The sequence below is a fragment of the Labrus mixtus genome, chromosome 5 (genome assembly GCF_963584025.1).
Source record: "Labrus mixtus chromosome 5, fLabMix1.1, whole genome shotgun sequence".
NCBI classification, from domain to species: Eukaryota; Metazoa; Chordata; class Actinopteri; order Labriformes; family Labridae; genus Labrus; species Labrus mixtus.
In genome coordinates, this window is record NC_083616.1 from 5,789,840 (window position 1) to 5,810,497 (window position 20,658).

Genomic DNA, 20,658 nt, shown 5'->3' on the forward strand with positions numbered 1-20,658 from the left:
GAAAATTGGAGGAAAGAGTTGCAGTCCAGAAAACCAAAACAGGGCTCTTAAAGAGAACTGAGTGGAACCACATGTGACTGATAATTATCTGATATGCAATATGTTTAGCCTATCACAGTGCAGCTTTAACCATAAATGAAGGGATTCTGTTGTTATAGTTGTAAATAATCCTGCAAGACTCCAAAGGTGTGCTGCAAAGATACAATGTGCTAACCATGCTTAAACTGTACGTTTCCGTTAATAAATGTTATATTCAAGAATGAAATGGATTGTGTTGGATATTCATTCACAAAGGGAATACATGTAAACATGCAGCCCCTCTTTTCATTTACTGTACTTTGTCCTTTTAAATATTAAATCATCATCTTCAGCAGCTTTATTTAATTACTCACTATCTAGTTTAAATTCAAGCCAACATTTCACGAGTAGATACAAAACAAATATTGACACATTCACTATTTTGGTTAATATAAATAGAAAGCATACATGCGTCAAATACCCCCAAAACATATCCATGTCACCACCTGGGCAAAAACAAAGCAGTATTTAAATGTATTTTTTTTTATCTAGAATGCAAAAACATACAACATGGCACTGACATCTTTCAAAATACACCGAAAAATGCACAGATGCATATTCAAAAGAGGAAGAATAAAAGGAAAGATAAAATATTTAATAATAATTAAATTAAGTAAAAAAATATGTCTTCTATAATCATGAAAGGTGTCATTGCATTTTCATTTTCCATGACTTTAAAGGCTTATTTATGAATAAATACACGCACGCACACACGCACACACACACACACACACACACACACACACACACACACACACACACACACACAGCCTGAGATTTACAATCATGTATGTATTTATGTATATAAAATTTTCCAAGGATGAGAAAACTTTCCCCAAGAAATCATTCTTATAGTAGTAGAATTTTCTAGTTGAGAAACCATTTGATAAAGCCAGACATGTACACCTTCCAAAAAACGATGCAGTGTTTTGAAACATCCTTCGGAGAAACAGAAGTATTTATGATATTTACGATATTTCTAGGAAGTCCCTGAAGGCAGCATAGGTCCATCTGAAACCCATACGTTGTTGTCAGCGAGCATCATCACAGCCCGCTGTAATCTACAAGTGGATTACAATTAACACATTTTTATTCTCCACACAACACTCAATAAACGAGCAGGACCGACTGCGTGGTCCTCGGTAACGGTGTTAATGTTATAAGCATGAAGAGACCCCCGAAGCTGTTTCATTGACGCTGAGATAACAGCAGAGTGCTGTTTTCCTCCCGGTGGTGAACTGGTTGCACATCTGACTGTGGATACTTTACAAGGTAACGTAAATTAAATATCTCTGTTTTTATGTAATCATTTTTCAAAACTGCAGTTAAACAAGTTTCGTTTTTTGTTTTTAAAACTGTTCTTGCTGTCGGGTTATTATAAAGTGCAAGACTTAATATACCCGCCTTATCGGTTTTGTGTTAGGCCTCAAGCCATGCCTCGGTCCACAGTGGTGCTGTGAATCCGCCAAAACGTCACTTCGAGCCGGGGAGGCGAAAGTGAAGTAGTCGCTAAAGCGGGGCTACTCCAGAGGTTACCTCTTGTGTTAAGGTAAGGTAATGTCTATGCGCTGTTCGTGTCAATACCCAAAATAAGACATATAACATCTGTATAAGCCTTGTATATCAACATTAAGTTACAATAAGGCCAACATCATTGACTATACATCAGCCTGTTGATTATTACTGATGTTTGCAGATGTGATGACAGCTATACAGCTAACTGTGCTAACCTGCAGCCCTCATGTCATTTATGTTAATTCAATTCAATTCAATTCAAAAAACTTTATTTTTCTCTAGGGGGCAATTCAAAGGCACACAGAGCAGTAAATGAACAACAGTGCAAGTAAACGAAACATTTTAACCTAAATTAAGTTACTCAGCATTGGGTGTGTTGTGAATTACAAGTGACCGTAAGAAAAGTACGAATCATGACCATCAATGTTTACAGTAGTCTTCTTCGTCCTGAACGCCATTTTTGTGAGTTTAAATGGATCCAGGGTATTAATCCAGCATCTGGAACCTGGAATAGTTTGTAGCTGTAGCAGGAGAAGATTTCAGACCACCAGCTACAATGCAACATATGTTATTCTTATATTAGTAGAGGTTTTTTAAAGAGGCGTTGATCTGAAAAGTAGGGCGTTCAGGTCATACAGTCAATATTTATCCTGCCAGGTATCTGTGACTCAGTGTTGACACTTTTATATTTACAGTCATTCTATGGTGTTAACACATATAATATATTGATTTCAGAACTGACGGACAGTAATACAAACCTTCCCGTATAAATGTTAATTTGCATGCCACAAAGGCAGGAGAGGAAAATGAAACTTCATTTTAGACTCTGAGGCTTAGTGGTGAAAAACCTTCCTCTTTCACATCTGACACATTATTGTTTTTGTCACGGTATCACAACCACACCTCTATTTACCATCTGCCTCCACATAGCTGCCTCCTGACCTTCTAGTCTGCTTGGAGGTGCGACCATAGACTGAATATGAGAGTGTTTAGTATAGCATTAAACTTGTTGTTTTGGGGCCAGAATAGAGCTCGTGTAGACGAGAGGATGGTTGCACATTACTACATCCATTGTCTGATTGACAGGTCAATCACAGGATATCACTTCTTGAAGCGTATCGTTTTTATCGTCCTTTATTCTCTAAATTACGCTTAATTTAAAAAATGTATATACATCATATTGTATTGAAGAAGGGAAACTTCCAATAAGACCGTGAAATCTGATGAAATGATGACTGGTGAGATATCTCAAGAGACAAATCAGCTAATTATTGCAGAATCGACAATCAGACTCCTTTTTGCAGCCTCCTTCTGTTGGGAATTAGAAAGATGCACTTTTGCATTGGCATTTTGAACATGGAGGCAATGTCCACTTCTTAAATACAGTCAAGAGCTACTATACTGATGTAAGCTTCTTCTTCAGCAGTTAATGGAAAACTTCTGGTAAAGATATATTGAATTACTGAGCTACTGTAGAGCTTAAACACTCACATTATTACATTATGTAAATGCAAACAGGTGTTTTTCCCTGTTTCACCTACGATAAATCCTGTTGGATTTTGCTTTTAAACCACTTCCTGATTGAGATCCTACCGTATATCCATCATGCTTAAAAAATCTCCACCACATTACCCATAATCCCATGAAGGCTTTAATTTAAAATGCATAAATATGAGCCTTCATACCTTTTATTTTAAGAAAGACCACATTGAAGCATGTCCTAATTTACATGATGTTTACTTGTTGAGTCTAGAGCAGATCATCCAAGAGAAGACAGAGTCTAATAAACAAACTTTCAGGTATGTGAAATATGGGAAATACAATTAAAAAAGGATGATTTTACTTTTATTCCAGTTACACCATAAAGGATGAATCCCAATTTTAAGAGGAGTAAAGAAAAATAATATACAGCTCAGATTTCTAGTTTTTCCTTGAACTACTGGATCTGAAGCTAACATCAGGGTAATCTGGAACCTCAATTTTCACCTCGCCTGGGGTCTCATTTATAAAACGGTGCGTAGAATCCATACTAAAATGTACATGTGCCTTGAATCCAAAAATGGCAGGCGCCCGAAAACAATTCAAATTTATAATACCCTGTGCACGCCCACCTGCACACAGTGTTCCTCTTTATAAATCACAATCCACCTGGCAATGTGTGGATCAGCCTCTATACTCCCTCATTTAACCGTAACCGTCCATGCAAAGCACCTCATGAATGAAAATGTATGCAAACGAGCAGGCTGATCAACGTTTTCCAGCGCTGAGTCACAAACAAAACTGGAAGTAAGAGCGAGAAAATAAACTCCCTGTCCCAGAAATGGACGAGCTTGTGATTGAAGTGGAGGTTAGACAGCACATATTGTTTGTTTGCTGTAACAGGAGGGTCCCCGCGTTGCTGCTACATTCACACAGTCTCCTGCAGTGCCAAAACATCCACCTTTCATTATTACACTCGACTCGAGTGTATCTGAGATTGTAAAATGTTAACGGGACCCACACTGATTTCTTCAGTAGTGTCAGTCTCCCTCACTCTCTAGGATATTATTCATCAACGAACAACAACTTTAACTGCTTGCTATGTACTTATTTATGTACAATATATGTATTTATATGATAAATACCTGCAGGTGATGAAGATATGCTGAGTGACGAGAAAAGCACTCCCCCCCGTGTCTCTGTGCACTCTGTGTGTCTTACTGCGCAGAAATATTTTTAAAACTAAAAGATCTCACTGGATGATATATGCACGACATTGGAAGATATACAAAAAAAACTATGTGCACTATGGCTTTTGTACTGGTTAGTATTTCTACATCAGTGATGATGTTAGTATACAGTCTGGTTTATATCGTTCATATTGAAAGTAAATAATAGAAAACAGCTTACTACATGATGTAGACCTGTCAGTAAAGTTTGATAGTGTAGTAATAAAATAACGATGAGAAGCATCAATATACATTCTGCAGGCTTCAATTCACCACCTAACCGTCTGTGTCGCTAATATACCTAGCCTCCAAACTGTAGGTACGCCTGGGTCAGAGTTTGCTTATTGGTGTGCACATTTATCGTCAGTTTTGTTTTTATAAGATCACAGACTTTGCAGGGTGGCGTTCCAGTTACAGGCCCAGTTTGGGCGCACGCACAGTTTTTTAAATGAGACCCCTGATCTCTCCATCCAGCTCCTCACCCACTCGTTCACACAACTGTATAACATGTCTCTTCCTTTAAGGGCTGATCTACAGACATGCACCCACCATCTCGACAGGACTATGTTTCTATAAGCTTTGCTGAAAAAGGAAGTGGAGGTTACAATAACAGTAAGAACTGGAGGAGGCAGTCCTGCTGGAGGGTGAGTCAGTGGCATCGATGATCTGCTCACAAAGACGTTTCCCTTTCTTGGTTTCTTTTCTTTTTTTTTACAGCCCTTTTATTTCCTGCCCTGCTAATCCCGGATAAGGATAAGGACACTGCTCTGGTGTCCCACTTTTTGCAGTCTTTGCAAACATGTCTTTAGAAAAAAGATACTGCTGTTGTTCTTCTCTTTTATTCTGTAGTAAGACTCATGTATGTTCATCGTTTCTGATGACAGCGCTGTCTGAAGTACTGCTAGAATCTGATTTATCTGTTTGTAGTGCGTTGTGTGTATTTTCTATCTATTACTGACTCTACTAAATATCAGGTAATTGAATCGGCCTGTTTGGGTTTTATTTCGAGCAGCACTATGTCCACTTTAGTTCTTCTGTATTTCTAAATTCAAGATTTGATTCAGGCATTGCAAATTTCTCACTACATCTTTCTTTAATCCAGCACAGTCTCTATGCGTGTGTACTGTGTGCACACAGCCCTGCCGTCTCATGCCCTTATATGGGCATATATAAGGGCCTTTATCTATGCTAATTAGAACAAACATGCAAAAGCTTCTAGTTTATGAGGACATGACATTCAACAATTTAAGATCACAGGAGTGAACATCTCCTCTGTTTAAGAGCACGTCATGAATCCCACGCAGGAACAAATATAAGAAATTCTTGAGAAGATATTAGTAAATGAGGCCCAGTATCACTAACTTTCTTTAGATCAAGAAAGACAACCCCTACCAGACCTTGTTTGTGTCTGTTAGCCTTAAATTTGACAAGGACGGTTTAACTGTCTGAACAAATGTGTATCCAAACTTTCCTTGTTGCGGGAAAATGTATTTAGTTATATCATGATTTTTTTTTTTAAGTAGAAATGTGAAAGGCATCTCCCAGATGTATTTGTTTTACCTGTGGTGTCGGTCTGTTGGATAGAAGTGTGTATTCATCGCCCTCCTCCTCTCCTCTGTGTACCTGCAGAAATGGAAGCAGCTGTCCAGGCTGCAGCGGAGCCTCATCCTCTTCCTCCTCGTCCTTCTGTTTATTTGTGGAATTGCTTCCTATCCTTCTTTTAATGAACACCTCAGAAGTAAGGCTCCCATACTGCCTGCATCTATCATGACCCATGAGTCTGAGTCACAGACTCCTGGGAGCTGATCAATGCGCACAGAATAATGAGTGTTTCATTTCTGTATTTTCAGTAATCATTTGTCAGTCTGCCGTCCTTTAACTGTGTTACTTTGACACTTTCATACTAAATGTGTTTGTGTGTGTTAAGGCCTTACAGATGGAGAGCAGTACACAGACAGTAACAGCGTCCTGAGGCCCGTCATCCCTCATGTGCTGCCTGAACCTGTTGAACAGCCACGACCACCACTGCCAGAACAAACCTCACAGGTTTCTATATCTCTACTTCTCTTCTTTGGTAGGACAGGGTTTCTGAAGACATTGGAGAGCCTTCATTCATAATTAAGGAACGCTAATTAATGTAGTAAGGTATATAAGCCCATTTTGCATTTGGGATGCACCGATCGGTATCGGCCAATATTGGCTCTGCTGACAGACATCAGCAGCAAATAATGTGGCATGAACCGATGTCAGTAGCCGATGTTAATTTGTCGTGCCAAATCAATTTTATGCTGGAATCTAGTACACCTAACTACTGATTCAGAGAGGAGGTTTTTATTTGGCAGATGAAGTCACCTGTTGGACAAAATCTGAATTAATTGTACTTACTCTCTGACGTACGTCGCTTTGGATAAAAGTGTCTGCTAAGTGAATTGTAACATTGAAACATTGTAAAATTAATTGTATTATTAAACATTAGAGAAAATGTGGCATTGTGGGAGTCTTACAACAAAAGAAGTCATGATTCTAATTTGTCTAAGTTGTTATTTCAAACATCGGTATCGGTCCTGATTTTACCAATCGTTGCATCTCTAGTTTCAATGTTAATTCAGATCGACGGATCATGATAATCTCCATCCTATGAAAAAGTACTAAGTGAGCTATTTGTATTGATCAGAGCTGGTGTTAAAGGCCTCTTCAACACTATGTTTTCATTATTTAAGATGTTTAAAAAGGAAAAAAATCTCCATTCAGAAGGCGTTAGTACCATTTTGGTACCAAACTCCATACACATATAGGCAGTATTAGTATTTGAAAATGCAGACACGATGTAGTATAGTGAATAGATAGTGAATGTGAATAGATATTCATGTTAAGTTAACATCTGCTAGCCAAGGAAGAGGCTGTTGGTTTTTTCCTCTGGAACTGGGTTGCATAAAGGGGCTGTGAGAACGACATAATGACTGATGAGACCTAGTTTGCAAGCAAATGTGGCTGTCTGGGTCATCCATTCCAAGAGCATTTGGTACATCAGCTATACATCTAAAACTCAACCTCTGAGTTTTCAAACTAAAAGGGGGTCAGAAGTGTTTCCAGAAGTCTCTGTATCGGGGCTCTAATCTCTATTTACAGATTCTGCATACAAATGCTGAACCTGTAGGTGCAGGACCAGATCGTGGTATCAGTGTTTTAGTTTCTGTATGCAGAGCTAGTATCATGCATTTCAGTGGGCTTTAGCTGCATGCAGGGAAACTATCTGTGATCCACTGATGGCCATATATGACTATTGAGCTTTATTCAATGTCAATTAACAGATACCTGCATGCATACCTGCATCCCATTACCAACTCTGTTCTTCTTATGGTTAGTAGGTAGGCTGTAAACAATGGCATCTCACAAAAGGAAGTCTTGACTTGACATTCTTCATTACTAGATGCTTGTTTAATCAGAAGCCTGGAGAAGTTGTCCGTCCCCTCCAGTGGTTATGACATTGACATTTGTTAGCCAAACGGTTCAAAGATAAATGGAGCTCTAAAATACCAGAGTGGTGTGATAAAGGTAAAGGCATGGAACATGAAAGTCTATAGCCGTTCATCAAATTTCACACCCATAAACATTTTTCTTAAGATTCACCACTCTCCTTAACCTGAGCTACGATGATACAGTATCTCAGGGTTCCTATGTGTCCCTGAAAACCTGGAAAACAGCTGACCTGTTCTCCTGTCATGGAAAGCATATGGAAAATGAGAGGAAAAGCAAAATGTCCTGGAAAATGATTTAATATTGATCCTAATTTCATCAGGAATCAGAGTTCCCAAACCACATTATTGTCTGAAAAGGGCAAACTTTTAATGTCACAAAATAGTGCAATAGTTTATGGACTCTAGTATTAAGAATAGACTACATGCTGTAAACACTCCTAAGTCACATCATACAGTAGCACCTGCAGGCTGGATGACAATAAGGTAACAAGATAACTGTAGTTGTCATAGAAATATGAATCACATGTAAAAATAGGAGATGCTGCTGGTTGCCTTTGTAGTCGAGGTGTATAGATTTAAGTCGCTTTTTTCCGGTCTTGTTTTTAACAGTTGAATTGGTTACCATGATTAGTTCGGTTGCTAAAGTCGAAGTTCTAGCTAGCTTGTTTCGCATGCATGATTTAACTCTGTGATTCAACTCTGGCTCAGACTGCTGGTTTTTAATGTGCGTTGGACATTGTTAGGAGAGTTTGATAATGAATGTCCTGGAAAATGATCTCTAGAAAAGAGTGAGAATCCTTTAACTGCAACACAGAAACAACAAAAGCATGAAGATCCAAGGCTGCCTGCTGAGCACTGCAGATATTTTTAGACTCAGATGGAGATAAGTTGTGACGTGAATGACATTTGTTTGTTATTTGAAGCCTAACCACCACTTTGAATTGATTGCCTAACAACAGAGGTGGATACAGATGTGGAGGAGATTTGTGATCTTAAATTGTTCCACATTTGAATTAACACATCTACAATGAGCTAAAAAACAACAGTTTTGTCCTCATCCATGTTGAGCTTGACCTTTGACATGACGACAGGTTACAGTCTGTCATCTGATCACAACTAGAATTTATGATTGCACGGATACTTTTTAGGGATTTCCCCTTTTCCAAACTCCACAACTATAAACTCAACTTGAGTTAATACTTCAGATTTTACAACACAATAATAAATCAATCATAGTAGTCATTCATTTTCAAACCAATGTCAACGCGTAATGATTGGACATTGAAATGCAGCAGATAGTGGGGGCAATTGATGAGCATTTCATGGGGCTTTTAGTGGTCACAATCTATTCTTAGTAAATCCCCAAATCTCCACAGATGTCCAAAAGTCATTCTTACTGTGTGGACCATTTTCTAATCAATCCAGAATCTGCCTCCTTTCTGTCTGAAGTTTATCAAAAATAAATGATGCTTTGAGCCCCACACAATACAGAGGTTAGGTAACCAGATGTTTTTTTCTGGTTTAATTTTTCTCACGCTGCTCCTCCCCTGAAGTCCTCTGGCGCCCTCCAGTGGAGGTGCACCTCACACTTTGATAAACGCTGTAAAAAAAACAAATAGCTATAATGAGACTTTTGAGTCTTCATATTAAGAATGTGTGTGTAGCAATAGTTTACAACACAGATCAATCCTGGTTCTCTGTCAATAAATGCAAAACATGAAATAAAGATGTAAATGTTTTTTTTAGTTTATCTCATTGTTTGCTGCAGAAGAAATTACCGGCACCCAATAAGAGAGGACCGCCTGTTCTTCACAATCGTCTCCAGAGGAAGGACAACTCTTCAGATACAGGGCTCAGGGAGAAGGCACCTGAGATCAAGAAAGATGAGGGAGTCATCAGGTGAGTCTTGGAGTGTGGAATCAACATTATTTTGTCCATGCTGTACACATTTGTACTTATATGTGATTTATCTCTAGCTGGCGTGGGGCCGTGATCGACACTGAGCAGGGCACAGAAGGAGCTAAAGATGAAGAAAATAAGGAGGCGTCACCAGCCAACAAGAAGGCAGAACCAACAAACGAGACTGGTATCTATTGTTTCATCTATCTTTTTTCAATTATGAATGAATAATATAATACAACTAGCTCATACATTATAAGACAGTTGACTATGTGAGTATTCTCTTTAGAGTTGTATTTAAATAAGTGAACCATTTAAATCTTATTTTCTGAATCACTGTGCAGACTTGTAACATATTAATTTGCCATCTTGTGTGTTTTGTGTGTGCCAGATGCCAGCAGGCTGGAGGGGGTGCGGGAGGCTTTCAGACATGCATGGAAGGGTTATAAAGACTTTGCTTGGGGCCATGATGAGCTCAGGCCTCTCTCCAAGTCCTACAGCGAGTGGTTCGGCCTGGGTCTGACGCTTATCGACTCTTTGGATACCATGTGGATCATGGGGCTTAAAGAAGGTAGAGAGAACATTTCACGTCTGCATATCACACCTGTTATTGGACTCTTTATGTTACGTCATAGAAAGACAGCCTGGCTTTACTTAATGTTTTGTCACAGGTTCTTACCGACAATTTTTGCCTGTCATGGGGACAGGATGAGTTGGCATCCAACCACCGACCTACTTTCTCTCTCTGTACCTTTGAACCATACCGGCTCATAATGATCTTAATCCTAAATGTAATCTTCTCTCAAAGCAGTTGGATTGATAAAACCCTTTTAGATTAGTTTCTTCATTTATAAATGATTCTGTTTCAGCTCTGAACAATTTCTCGTGTTGTTTTCCAGAATTTGAAGAAGCAAAGACTTGGGTGGCTACAGAGCTCACATTCAACAAGAACGTAGATGTAAACTTGTTTGAAAGCACCATCCGCATCCTGGGAGGCCTGCTGAGCACCTACCATCTGACTGGAGACACTGTGTTCCTAGAAAAAGCTGTGAGTCAACATATACTGTATTCACTTAACAGAAGAATGAAAGCACAATGTGTTCAGTTCAGAACATTTTGTCCCTGGAAGGGAAATTTGATTTACAGCAGTGGACAAAAACAACAAATAAAAAGACAGAACAGCACAACACAACCTGCTGGAATACAACCAAGAAATAGAAAAACGACTGGAATGGCAGCAATATAAATTGTTATGTCTGCACACTGACAAATACAGATACTGTGATGTTATTGTTGCATTTTTGATTCTTCTAAATCCATAAGGACGAAGTAAACTCACTACATACAGAAGGCCTCTGTTTCCCCCAGATAAAGCTACAGTCTGAGCAAAATAAAATCCACGTTTAAATCACAGAAAAAAGCAAAATAAACTATTTCTGAGTGAATATTATTGGAAGAAGGATATTCACCGTATCAGGTTAAGTTTCTAATACATTTCTATGGCTTATAGATCAAATTACACTTGAGCATATTTCATGTTAAAGAGCGTATTGAGACAACAGGAACAGTCAAAGTGATCATTTTGACTTTCAAGGTTTGTCTAATGTTTGAATCATGCATTGAATGTCAAAAACATTCAATCTTGAATATACCAGCAGGTTCTGGTATAATTCAAATTACACTGTAAACACTGTTTACTACAGTTATCTGTCATTACATTTACAGAAATGATTCAAAGTACTTGTGTGTGTTCAATCCCTTTTTGACACCTTGTACAACCTTCTTCTACATTCTGGTGCATCACTAACTTAGAAAAAAACTATATATGCTGCAAACTCAACTCAAGGTGTCTCAGTAGATATGGAAAAGCTCAACAGCACCCCTTATATTTTTAAAGTGAAGTCATGAGTGATAATTAAAAATGAGGTTTTCATACTGGTTACCTTTGGTCTTGAACTGCAGAAAGACATCGGCTCCAGACTGATGCCGGCCTTCAACACCCCGTCCAAGATCCCCTACTCTGATGTGAACATTGGGAAAGGCACAGCCCACCCGCCTCGCTGGACCTCAGACAGCACTGTGGCCGAGGTCACAAGCATCCAGCTGGAGTTCAGAGAGCTCAGCCGCCTCACACAGGAACCACAGTACCAGGTAACACACACACAGATGTTCAACAACACTTTTCAAAGAGCTGTACCTGAAGCCTCAGTCCACTTGTTAATGCACTGACAGATACACCTTCACATGTGCAGCTTTTTGATCTAGCCTTCATTCTTTTTCTCTACCATCATCAGTGTACAGTGTGGCCTCAGCGTGCTGCTAATGTCGCTAACTTTCAGTGAACACTGAGGGCACTAGCTTTCTCTTGTTTGTTTTTTGATTCTTATTAGGTTTGATATCAGCCGATGCTTTTGTTGCCTTGCAGCAGACTTTGTCATCTCTCTCATAGAGATAACAACATGCTGATTATTTTGTGGGTCACAAGTGATGGGTCACATTTGAAACTCTTTATTTCTCTGTAATTCTTGTTACATGGCATGTGCTCACATAGCCGCGAGGATTCTCCTTAAATGAAGTCTTAATTCTGCTGGCTCCAGTCCAGAACCCCGCCATGTGTAGTTAAAACATATTTGATTAAAGGAACAAAACACATGTTGTTAGTGATCAATTGGGCATTAAATCTACTGACATGTCCTCAGTATTGTTTGTATAAAATGTCTGTTGTGTTTGATAAATGTAAGCAGAGACATCACCTGTGAGCTATCAACCCATTCCAACATTAAGTTAAAGAATCTGATTTTTATTTTATTTTTTTTCATATTTTGGTAACAGAAATTTTGGGTTAGCTTTGGTCATTTGCTTCAGTCTGCGGCCGCATAAAGAACTGAAATCCTATGTTGTAATTTCCTGATCAGTTTGAAAAGTTCTCCGACAGGTTCATATTGTTCTTGTTAACAACATCCACAAAAGAGAGGAGAACAACATACTCACGAACAGAAAACAGAATGCAGCCGTTTAATTACGTGCACGGAGATCATAGTGGTCGCGTGCAGACACTTTATGCAGTCACTGTATATAAACGTCATTCTCTTTCCATTGGCTCAAATTGAAAATCGTATCGAGTATATTCGGCCGCGTTCAGACATCAGCTCACTCGGATATTCTGCGGATAAAATACTAGGGGTCTGGCCGGATAAACTCCGGGTAAAGTCCGCGCGAAAAACGCGGCTGTTTACGTTCACACATAGCCTAAAGAACCTCCGGGTAGCCAAATCTCCAGAGTTTTTCAGGAGATTTCTGTATGTGTGAAAAGGGTTTAAGTGTCTTGACACCTCGCTTGTTTTTGTTCTGCACCAGAGAGATTGCTGTGTTGTTCACACATTTCCAAACGAACCGGGCCAAGGTGGGAAACGCCCCCTCGTTTCAGAAAAACTCCTCCAAATGATCGAGGCGTGAAAACTCCTTCAGATAAAATATTCCTCCTCTTCTCACCTCTTTTTCATCCATCCCTTTAATTTAGAACATGCGCTGCTAAAGACGAGGGCTGGTCAGGAGGTCTGTGTAGCTTTATTTTAGTTTATTTTGTCGCTGACCAACTTGGTATAGAACTTAAAATGTTCTGAAGCACAGTTGATACATTTCAGGTGATCGTTCTTGCAGTATTAAAATCTGTTTAAAAACTTCAGCCCCAGAGAAAATGACTTTTGTGACACTAAAGGAATGAAGGTGAAAGGTCAGATAGTTTGCAAAGGAAATTTTCAATCTTTATTGCAGAAGGTTCACTACTTTCATTTAGTGTGGAGGCATGGGTGTTGGTTAGACTTTTAAAATAATTTCTAGTCATTGAGGATCTTTTTTTTTTTTTTTTTACTCTGAGTCTTTCAATAAAAGTCACAAAAATCCTCACAGCTTCACTCATCCTTTGGTTGGACCTCTGTCTTTGGTTTTCCAGGCTGCGGTGGCCGAAGTTACCAACCAGGTCCACAAACTGGACGGAAAGCTGGACGGTCTGGTGCCCATGTTCATCAACACAAACAGCGGGCAGTTCACCCATCAAGGCATCTACACACTGGGAGCGCGAGCAGACAGCTACTATGAATACCTGCTGAAACAGTGGATCCAGGGGGGCAAGCAGGAGAACCAGTGAGTCAGACTGAAGAGACACACAGCTCACTTTACATGAATCTATTAAACTACATGTACACCTTCAAGGACCATACCAGAAAATCAACTTCTGCACATTCAACTTCATTTGAATAAATGAAGCTACAGAGCCTTTATCCATTTAAACTAAGGCTTCCTTATTTCAGTTCATCAAGTAGCACATTAGCTGACATGATAAGGTCATGTTCATACAAACATATACTCAGGATATACAACTTTGTAACAAAATAGTTCTTCTCCAAAGCTTCATGTCTTTTAAAGAAACTTTGACTTTAAGTGAACAAGTAAAGCACAAAGAAGCCTAAATTAGGATGGCCATTGAGGTTTGTTTCTAGTAGCAACAGGCCAAATAAATACTTTTGAATTTACCATTCAAATATGTGCCAAATATTGAGGAAACATTTTTTTTATTCAGTATGTTCAGTGTTGTTATTTTCAACACAGCATAAATACCACTTTATTACATAAATTGTTTATTTCTCAAAACAAAAACATCTCTGCATTTAGGGAGAGGCCGAACTGGCTTTGTTACACACAACCTAAAACATGGTGAAAATCCTCAGAAACTGAAATCACACATGATTACACCATCAGCACTTAGCACAAAATGATATTTTTTTACTTTATAAAGTTTATTTCAGTTCTGGGAATTCCCTGATTATGTAAATGGCATAGCTCTAGGTGTTTCTCTACCACATGTTTCAAATATAACTAACCAACTTTGAGTGCAACACTAATATCACAGTGTTAAATCAGGAGTTTATTTAATCTGGCAGCATTGGGTGTGTCTGGCTGTGTCAGTGGGGCGGCTGAAAGATTAATAAAGTGGAACAACGATCCCCAGCGGACACACTGGAGGGCACAGGCTTACATTAAGCAGCTTTGAGTGTCTGAATTATTTGTGTAAAGTGTGTTGTTGTGTCCCTTCTGGGTTTTGGCCTACTTAAGAGTTAGGGAAATCTAGTCCTGTGTGTCTGTTCTGAGAAGTAAAACACTATACACACTATCTTTATGTATGTTCATAGGAAACTGTATGTTCATAAGTCTTCCAGCTGAAGAATTCCTCAGCAGTAGCTGTAACACGATGTCTACACACTACATCTGCTTTGTCTTTTTCTTCCTTTTTTCTGTCGAAACAAATACCCATTTAGTTCATCCTTGCATATCAGTGTCCACTTTAATCAAATCAACAATCCATAATTGAATATTAATAAGTGTGTTTTCATAACCAAGCCAGAGATAGAAGGTTTCCAATGTAACCTGACAGTTTCTCCATGCTGGTGTACGACTGACGAGAAGATTCATTGTGACATAAAACAACAAAAACACCTCATAGTGCTTATAATAATGTTGCAGATTTATAAGACATATTAAGGAATAATGAATCAACCTTCGGAGTAGAGTTGTTGTTAGAATTAAGGCGACGTTTTAATGTCACAGATTAAACAAAGGCATTACAGATTTTGAGCATATTTGATGAAAACCTTATAAAAATGAATATGTGATATGCAACAATCGTGTGGTCACATTTTGTGTGTGTGTTTTGCCTTTTAGGTTCTTGGAGGACTATCTGCAGGCAATCGAAGGTGTGAAGAAGAACCTGTTGCAGAAGTCTTCACCCAATGGTCTCACCTTTGTTGGAGAACTCTCACATGGACAGTTCAGCCCTAAAATGGTCAGTAATAAAAAAAAAACTCAAGGTTTATGTTGCTGATTTAATGAGTTGTTGTGAATGCTCCTTTTTCACTCTTACATGCAAATTAATTTATTGTACCAAGTAATTCTGAGTCTGTTCCTTTCTAGGCCCGTTGGTATTAAAAATAAATAAATTCATGTTGAAAGTCTATTGTAAGTCGAGCAAAAATTGCTGAAAATGTAAACTAATTTAATGATTGCTGAGGGAGGCTGTCGCTTGTTTCCATGAGGGTCACTGAAACACACAAATTCATAACTTGAAAGCCTACAAAGTGCATCACCACATCACCATACAATATATAATCCATTCATGAATCATAACCAGCCTTCAACACTACCTGAGCACAGATAACCACAACACCATCAAACAATCAAAGCAGATCATCTGCACAGTAAATCAAAGCTGATAACTTTTGTTTTCTTCTTCTTGGTTTAAGAAGACTGCAGAGGAAACTATTTGAAGGAACTCCTTCATGTATGAACTAGTAATGTTTATTCAGTGGTCGTTATCAGATATTTCGGTTAACACAGCTGAATTCGTTGCAGGACCACCTGGTGTGCTTCCTGCCGGGCACTCTGGCCCTCGGAGCTCATCATGGCCTGCCCGCTGATCACATGGATCTGGCCAAACAGCTGATGGAGGCGTGCAACCAGATGTACGTCCAGATGGAGACGGGCCTCAGTCCAGAGATTGTCCACTTCAACATGCATGAAGGAAGCAACAGAGATATCGACGTAAAGGTAGACAGTGCTGCTGTCCTCTAATCATACATATTTGTCCTTGAATGTCATTCTTACAAACTTATTTTGCATCATCTTTAGGCTCTCCTAGATCCCAGGGGGAAGAAAATATACATCACCCAAACTTGTTATTGTTCTCTCTGATTTTCAGGGATAGATTTCTGTAGTAGCACTACTCTGTGAAGTCTTAGGTGTGGCTGGTAAAGTAGTGTTCGGCCTCCTCTGTGTTTTCTGTGACAGCTTGCGGACAGACACAACCTCTTGCGACCAGAGACGGTGGAGAGTCTCTTCTACCTGTACAGGTTCACCAGGGACCACAAGTACCGAGACTGGGGCTGGGAGATCCTCCAAAACTTTAACAAGTACACCAAGGTCAGTGAAAGTGTTGATAAAGACAAGTCAAAAGATACCTGCATACCATCATTTTATAAGCCAGATTCAGGAGGGGAGGGGAGTTATTTGATTTTTGGGGGAATCCAATTATCAATAAAATCCATACAGTCAAACGTTTTCATGTCATTCCTGATATTTTCAGTTTATTGTGGACAATTTGACTTTATTCTTAACCTTACCACTGTATTATCAAAGTTTCAACTTCGTTCCCAACATGTTTAACTTCATTACTGACATCCATCCATTAATAAATAGAAAGTAGAAAAGGGGGTAGTACCGGTGAATACTTTTTTGCAGCTCAGATCCTTTTTTTGGGGGGGTCAGGGTCAATAAATAACTCCTTTTAAACGTTTATATGAACAGAAGTAAAAAAAAAGTCTCTGTGAATATTTGTATTTTCCCTCTCAGGTTTCTTCTGGCGGCTACACCTCAATCAACAACGTGCGAGACCCGGACTACACGAGTCCTCGAGACAAGATGGAGAGCTTCTTCCTGGGAGAAACGCTGAAATACCTGTACCTGCTTCTCTCTGACGACCCAGACCTCATCAGCCTGGACCAGTATGTCTTCAACACGGAGGCTCATCCCCTGCCTATATGGCCTTCCACTGCGTGACACACACACACACACACGCACACATACATGCATACACCCACACATACACAACCGCACATAAACACATCACAGACATCTCAGGGACGGTCTGATAACAAGATGATTCCTACGTCTTCTGTCTCAGTGACCGGATGTTGTCTAAACATGACAGACCACAGCAGGAGAAAGCCTCCTTTTTACTGATGAATTACATGTTTTCTATGTGCTAACAGCCATAAAACATAAACCCCCCCCCCCCCCCCCCTTGAGCCACTAAAGCCTAGTTCAGTCAGTGGCTGAGCCGTGTTTGTTTCACAGACCGCTTGTAGACCCCGTAGTGACAAAGTTTGTTTTTGGTCGTCATGACAGCTAATCAGCATTCAACAAAAACCTGATTGTGACTTGAATCGAAGATGTCTTAACCATGTGATGACGGGGAGGAGGAGGTGGAGGAGTGTTGAGTTGGACCCATACATTTTAGTTTAAAGCTTCTCGTATAGCTCTGTTTCAGTTCAGTTACCGTTGTGTTTCTTACAGAAGTGACCATGAAACCCCCCTCCCCCTCAAAAACAACTTCCAACTCCTGTTCTCTCTCTTTAACTCCTGCCTCTTATTCTTGTTATTACAGTGGAAATGGTTCCTGAAGCAGCAGAATGAAGGAAAGTCTGTATCTAGTTTTGAAGGGGGGGGGGGATTCACTTAGTGACGCTGTTCAGGGAGTGAAAATCTATTCAGAGTTTAAAGAAATATAGAATAACTGCTTTTGAGTGTTAAACACTTTTTCTACAGTTTTGTCATGAAAAGAAAATAATTTATTGTGCTAGAGCGCAACACAAATGGAGCTGTAGTCCAAACAGCCAATGGGAAGGAGCGTAAGTGCAGCGTCATAGTAGCATCAAAGACAGAGAGTCTGTGCCAGCTTCATTATCGCTCGACGCTCCATGTAGACTGAGAGCAAATCCTTCAAAACCAACCGGCTGTGCTAGTAACTGTGAGAGCTGCCTTGTTGTGTTTTTCTGACCTAGAGCTAGGGTTGTCACGATACCAGAATTTTAAAATTTGATATGAAACTTGTTCAAATCAAGCAATATTGTTTTACCATGGCAACAATAATCAAAGTCCTCGGAACCCAATATCATCTCTTGTTATCAATGATCAAAGGTTGCAGGCAAACCCCTGCACTCTGTACTGAAATGTTGGCAAAGTTTTTCTGCAACTTAGACAGTTGATTCATTACAACGTTTTTGTACTTTTCATTACCTTGATCATTGAATGACAGAGATTGTATCGTTTTAAAATGTGTGGTATACAGAATGAATCGACGTATTGAAAACTTTTAGATCCTTCCCCAGAGCTAAAGTGGATTGAGCGGTTTTTTAATCTGACAGAAAAGTCGTGCAGGCAGGGAGAGAACAAGTTTGATATAGCTGAGGCTTGGAAGCTGTTCGTCAGGACTATGCTGTTTTTGAAAACGTTCCTTCTTAGTTTGGCTTCCTGGTGAAACGTGAACATTTCCATCTCTGCCTGTGTGCTGCTGGTCTGAGCCCTGCACTGGGAGGGGCAGCAGGTGTGCTGCTGGTCTGAGCCCTGCGATGGGAGGGGCAGCAGGTGTGCTGCTGGTCTGAGCCCTGCACTGGGAGGGGCAGCAGGTGTGCTGCTGGTCTGACCCCTGCACTGGGAGGGGCAGCAGGTGTGCTGCTGGTCTGAGCCCTGCACTGGGAGGGGCAGCAGGTGTGCTGCTGGTCTGACCCCTGCACTGGGAGGGGCAGCAGGTCGGTAACCTTTGTAGCGAAAAGTTCAGCAGCTAGCAGCTGTCTGAACTAACATCTCCTGTGTGCTGCAGCGACACCCTGCTCTGCTCCTGCAGGGGGCGTCACACTGTGTGTAACACAGTCTTTAGGTGCTGTATTTTACAATCATTCTCAGATAGCGTCTGTATTCTGCTTATAAACGGGGGAAGCTTCCTGACAGGGTGTGAGCACGCCTTCAGTTCATATGTTTCACTCTTCCTTCATGCTACGTTCATGTCTTACCGGACATGTGACTACTGCAGTCACATCAACCTTCAGTTCATTGAGAAAACAGAGACGGGGTCATTGTTCTCACTGCAGCCTGATGAAAGGCTGACACTAACCAGGCTCAAAGTCTGATGGAGGGGAATACGAGGCACCTTTCTTCCCCTCTATGTGCTGATAGCTGGGTGCATATTTGTAACAGTGAATGCATCACATTTCTAAAATAATTGAATGTTGCTTTAAATGATGGAGATGTAAGCTGTGGGGATTGAAATATCTGAAAAACTCTTAAAGACTTGCAAAGCCTTTCCCAATTCCCATTTGACCTGAACGCAGCATCCATGAGTACTTGGGGCTCAGATGACGTCACTTTTGTTGCCAAGCAGCAGATTTTCCTCTAAACTGTGAAGCTCTGTCGTGTTTCTGTGGAGCGTCGTCGCTCTTTTCTCTGAACGTTCAGCTTCGTTCTTCTTTTTGTGGTTCTCCTCGGTAAGGTGTAGCGTACATTTGTGTTTCTTCTAAGTGAGAGAAATGAATTAGAGTATTGATTTAGTGTAATATATTGATTTGTAGTGTATATTTTCAAAGGTATAATTGCAGCTATCGTAAACTCTCCTCGTGCATTTGGCGTAGTTTCCTGTAGTAGCAGCAGCTTCGGAGCGGCTGCAGTCATTCCTGTAAATAATGGTTTACTTCAAGTCGTTTGATTGGATGAACTTAATGAATCTATAATGAGACCAAACCTGTAAATATTTAATTCCTTTGTGTTGTCTCACTCGTGCCTTTAATGTTGCTTCAGACAACTTTCAAAAGACAACCGTAAACTGTCACCTCTCCTTCCACTCGAGCTGTATTTACATGTGCACACATCGACACAGTACAAAGGCCATCGGGATCACTGCAGAAGAGCATTTTTCCAGTTGAATGATGAAAAAAATGATCGATGTATTTATAGCTGTCCTTCAAAGCAAGCCTTAGCTTTACGTAACACCAATCTCTACCAGTGTGTGTATTTAAAATCCTGCGTACAAGGGCTCTGTGTGATCCCTCCATGGATGTATTTGAGCATCTTCCCGAGCCAAAGACACACTGAGAATCAAATATCATTTGGGATTTAATCAATTAAAAAGCCATTTTTCCAAAGCTACTTTTTTCAGGAAAAACTGAATTAAAAGGAAATATTTAAGTGATTTTGATAAAAATTTCAGTTGTGTGGATTCTTTTTTTTTTTTTGGAGTGTGGTTCTTATTTTGGGATTAAAGTCATTGAGTACTTAGTAGGAGTCTGCACACAGACATGCAGAGATTTATTTCCTTTTATGTTCATAATGAGGGCTCAGTAAGAAGTACATTTAAAGGCAGGGTTGGTAATTTAAGA

The 20,658-nt window shown here is 39.8% G+C and overlaps 1 protein-coding gene across 2 annotated transcripts; it reads left to right on the plus strand.

Annotated features, from left to right (window-relative positions):
• The first annotated feature begins 1,089 nt into the window (after positions 1–1,089).
• man1b1b (mannosidase, alpha, class 1B, member 1b) lies at positions 1,090–20,483 on the plus strand. Of its 2 annotated transcripts, none has more exons than XM_061037443.1 (15): positions 1,090–1,350; positions 1,502–1,627; positions 4,826–4,945; positions 5,931–6,039; positions 6,229–6,347; positions 9,549–9,679; positions 9,757–9,866; positions 10,071–10,250; positions 10,579–10,727; positions 11,642–11,830; positions 13,632–13,822; positions 15,398–15,518; positions 16,085–16,279; positions 16,520–16,651; positions 17,081–20,483. In XM_061037443.1, the coding sequence occupies exons 3-15, from the start codon at positions 4,841–4,843 to the stop codon at positions 17,285–17,287; spliced, it is 1,938 nt and encodes a 645-aa protein (XP_060893426.1). In that variant the 5' UTR covers positions 1,090–1,350; positions 1,502–1,627; positions 4,826–4,840; the 3' UTR covers positions 17,288–20,483. The 2 variants fall into 2 exon arrangements, with proteins under 2 accessions (XP_060893426.1, XP_060893427.1); XM_061037444.1 differs by having other exon boundaries at positions 9,552–9,679.
• The last annotated feature ends 175 nt before the right edge of the window (positions 20,484–20,658 follow it).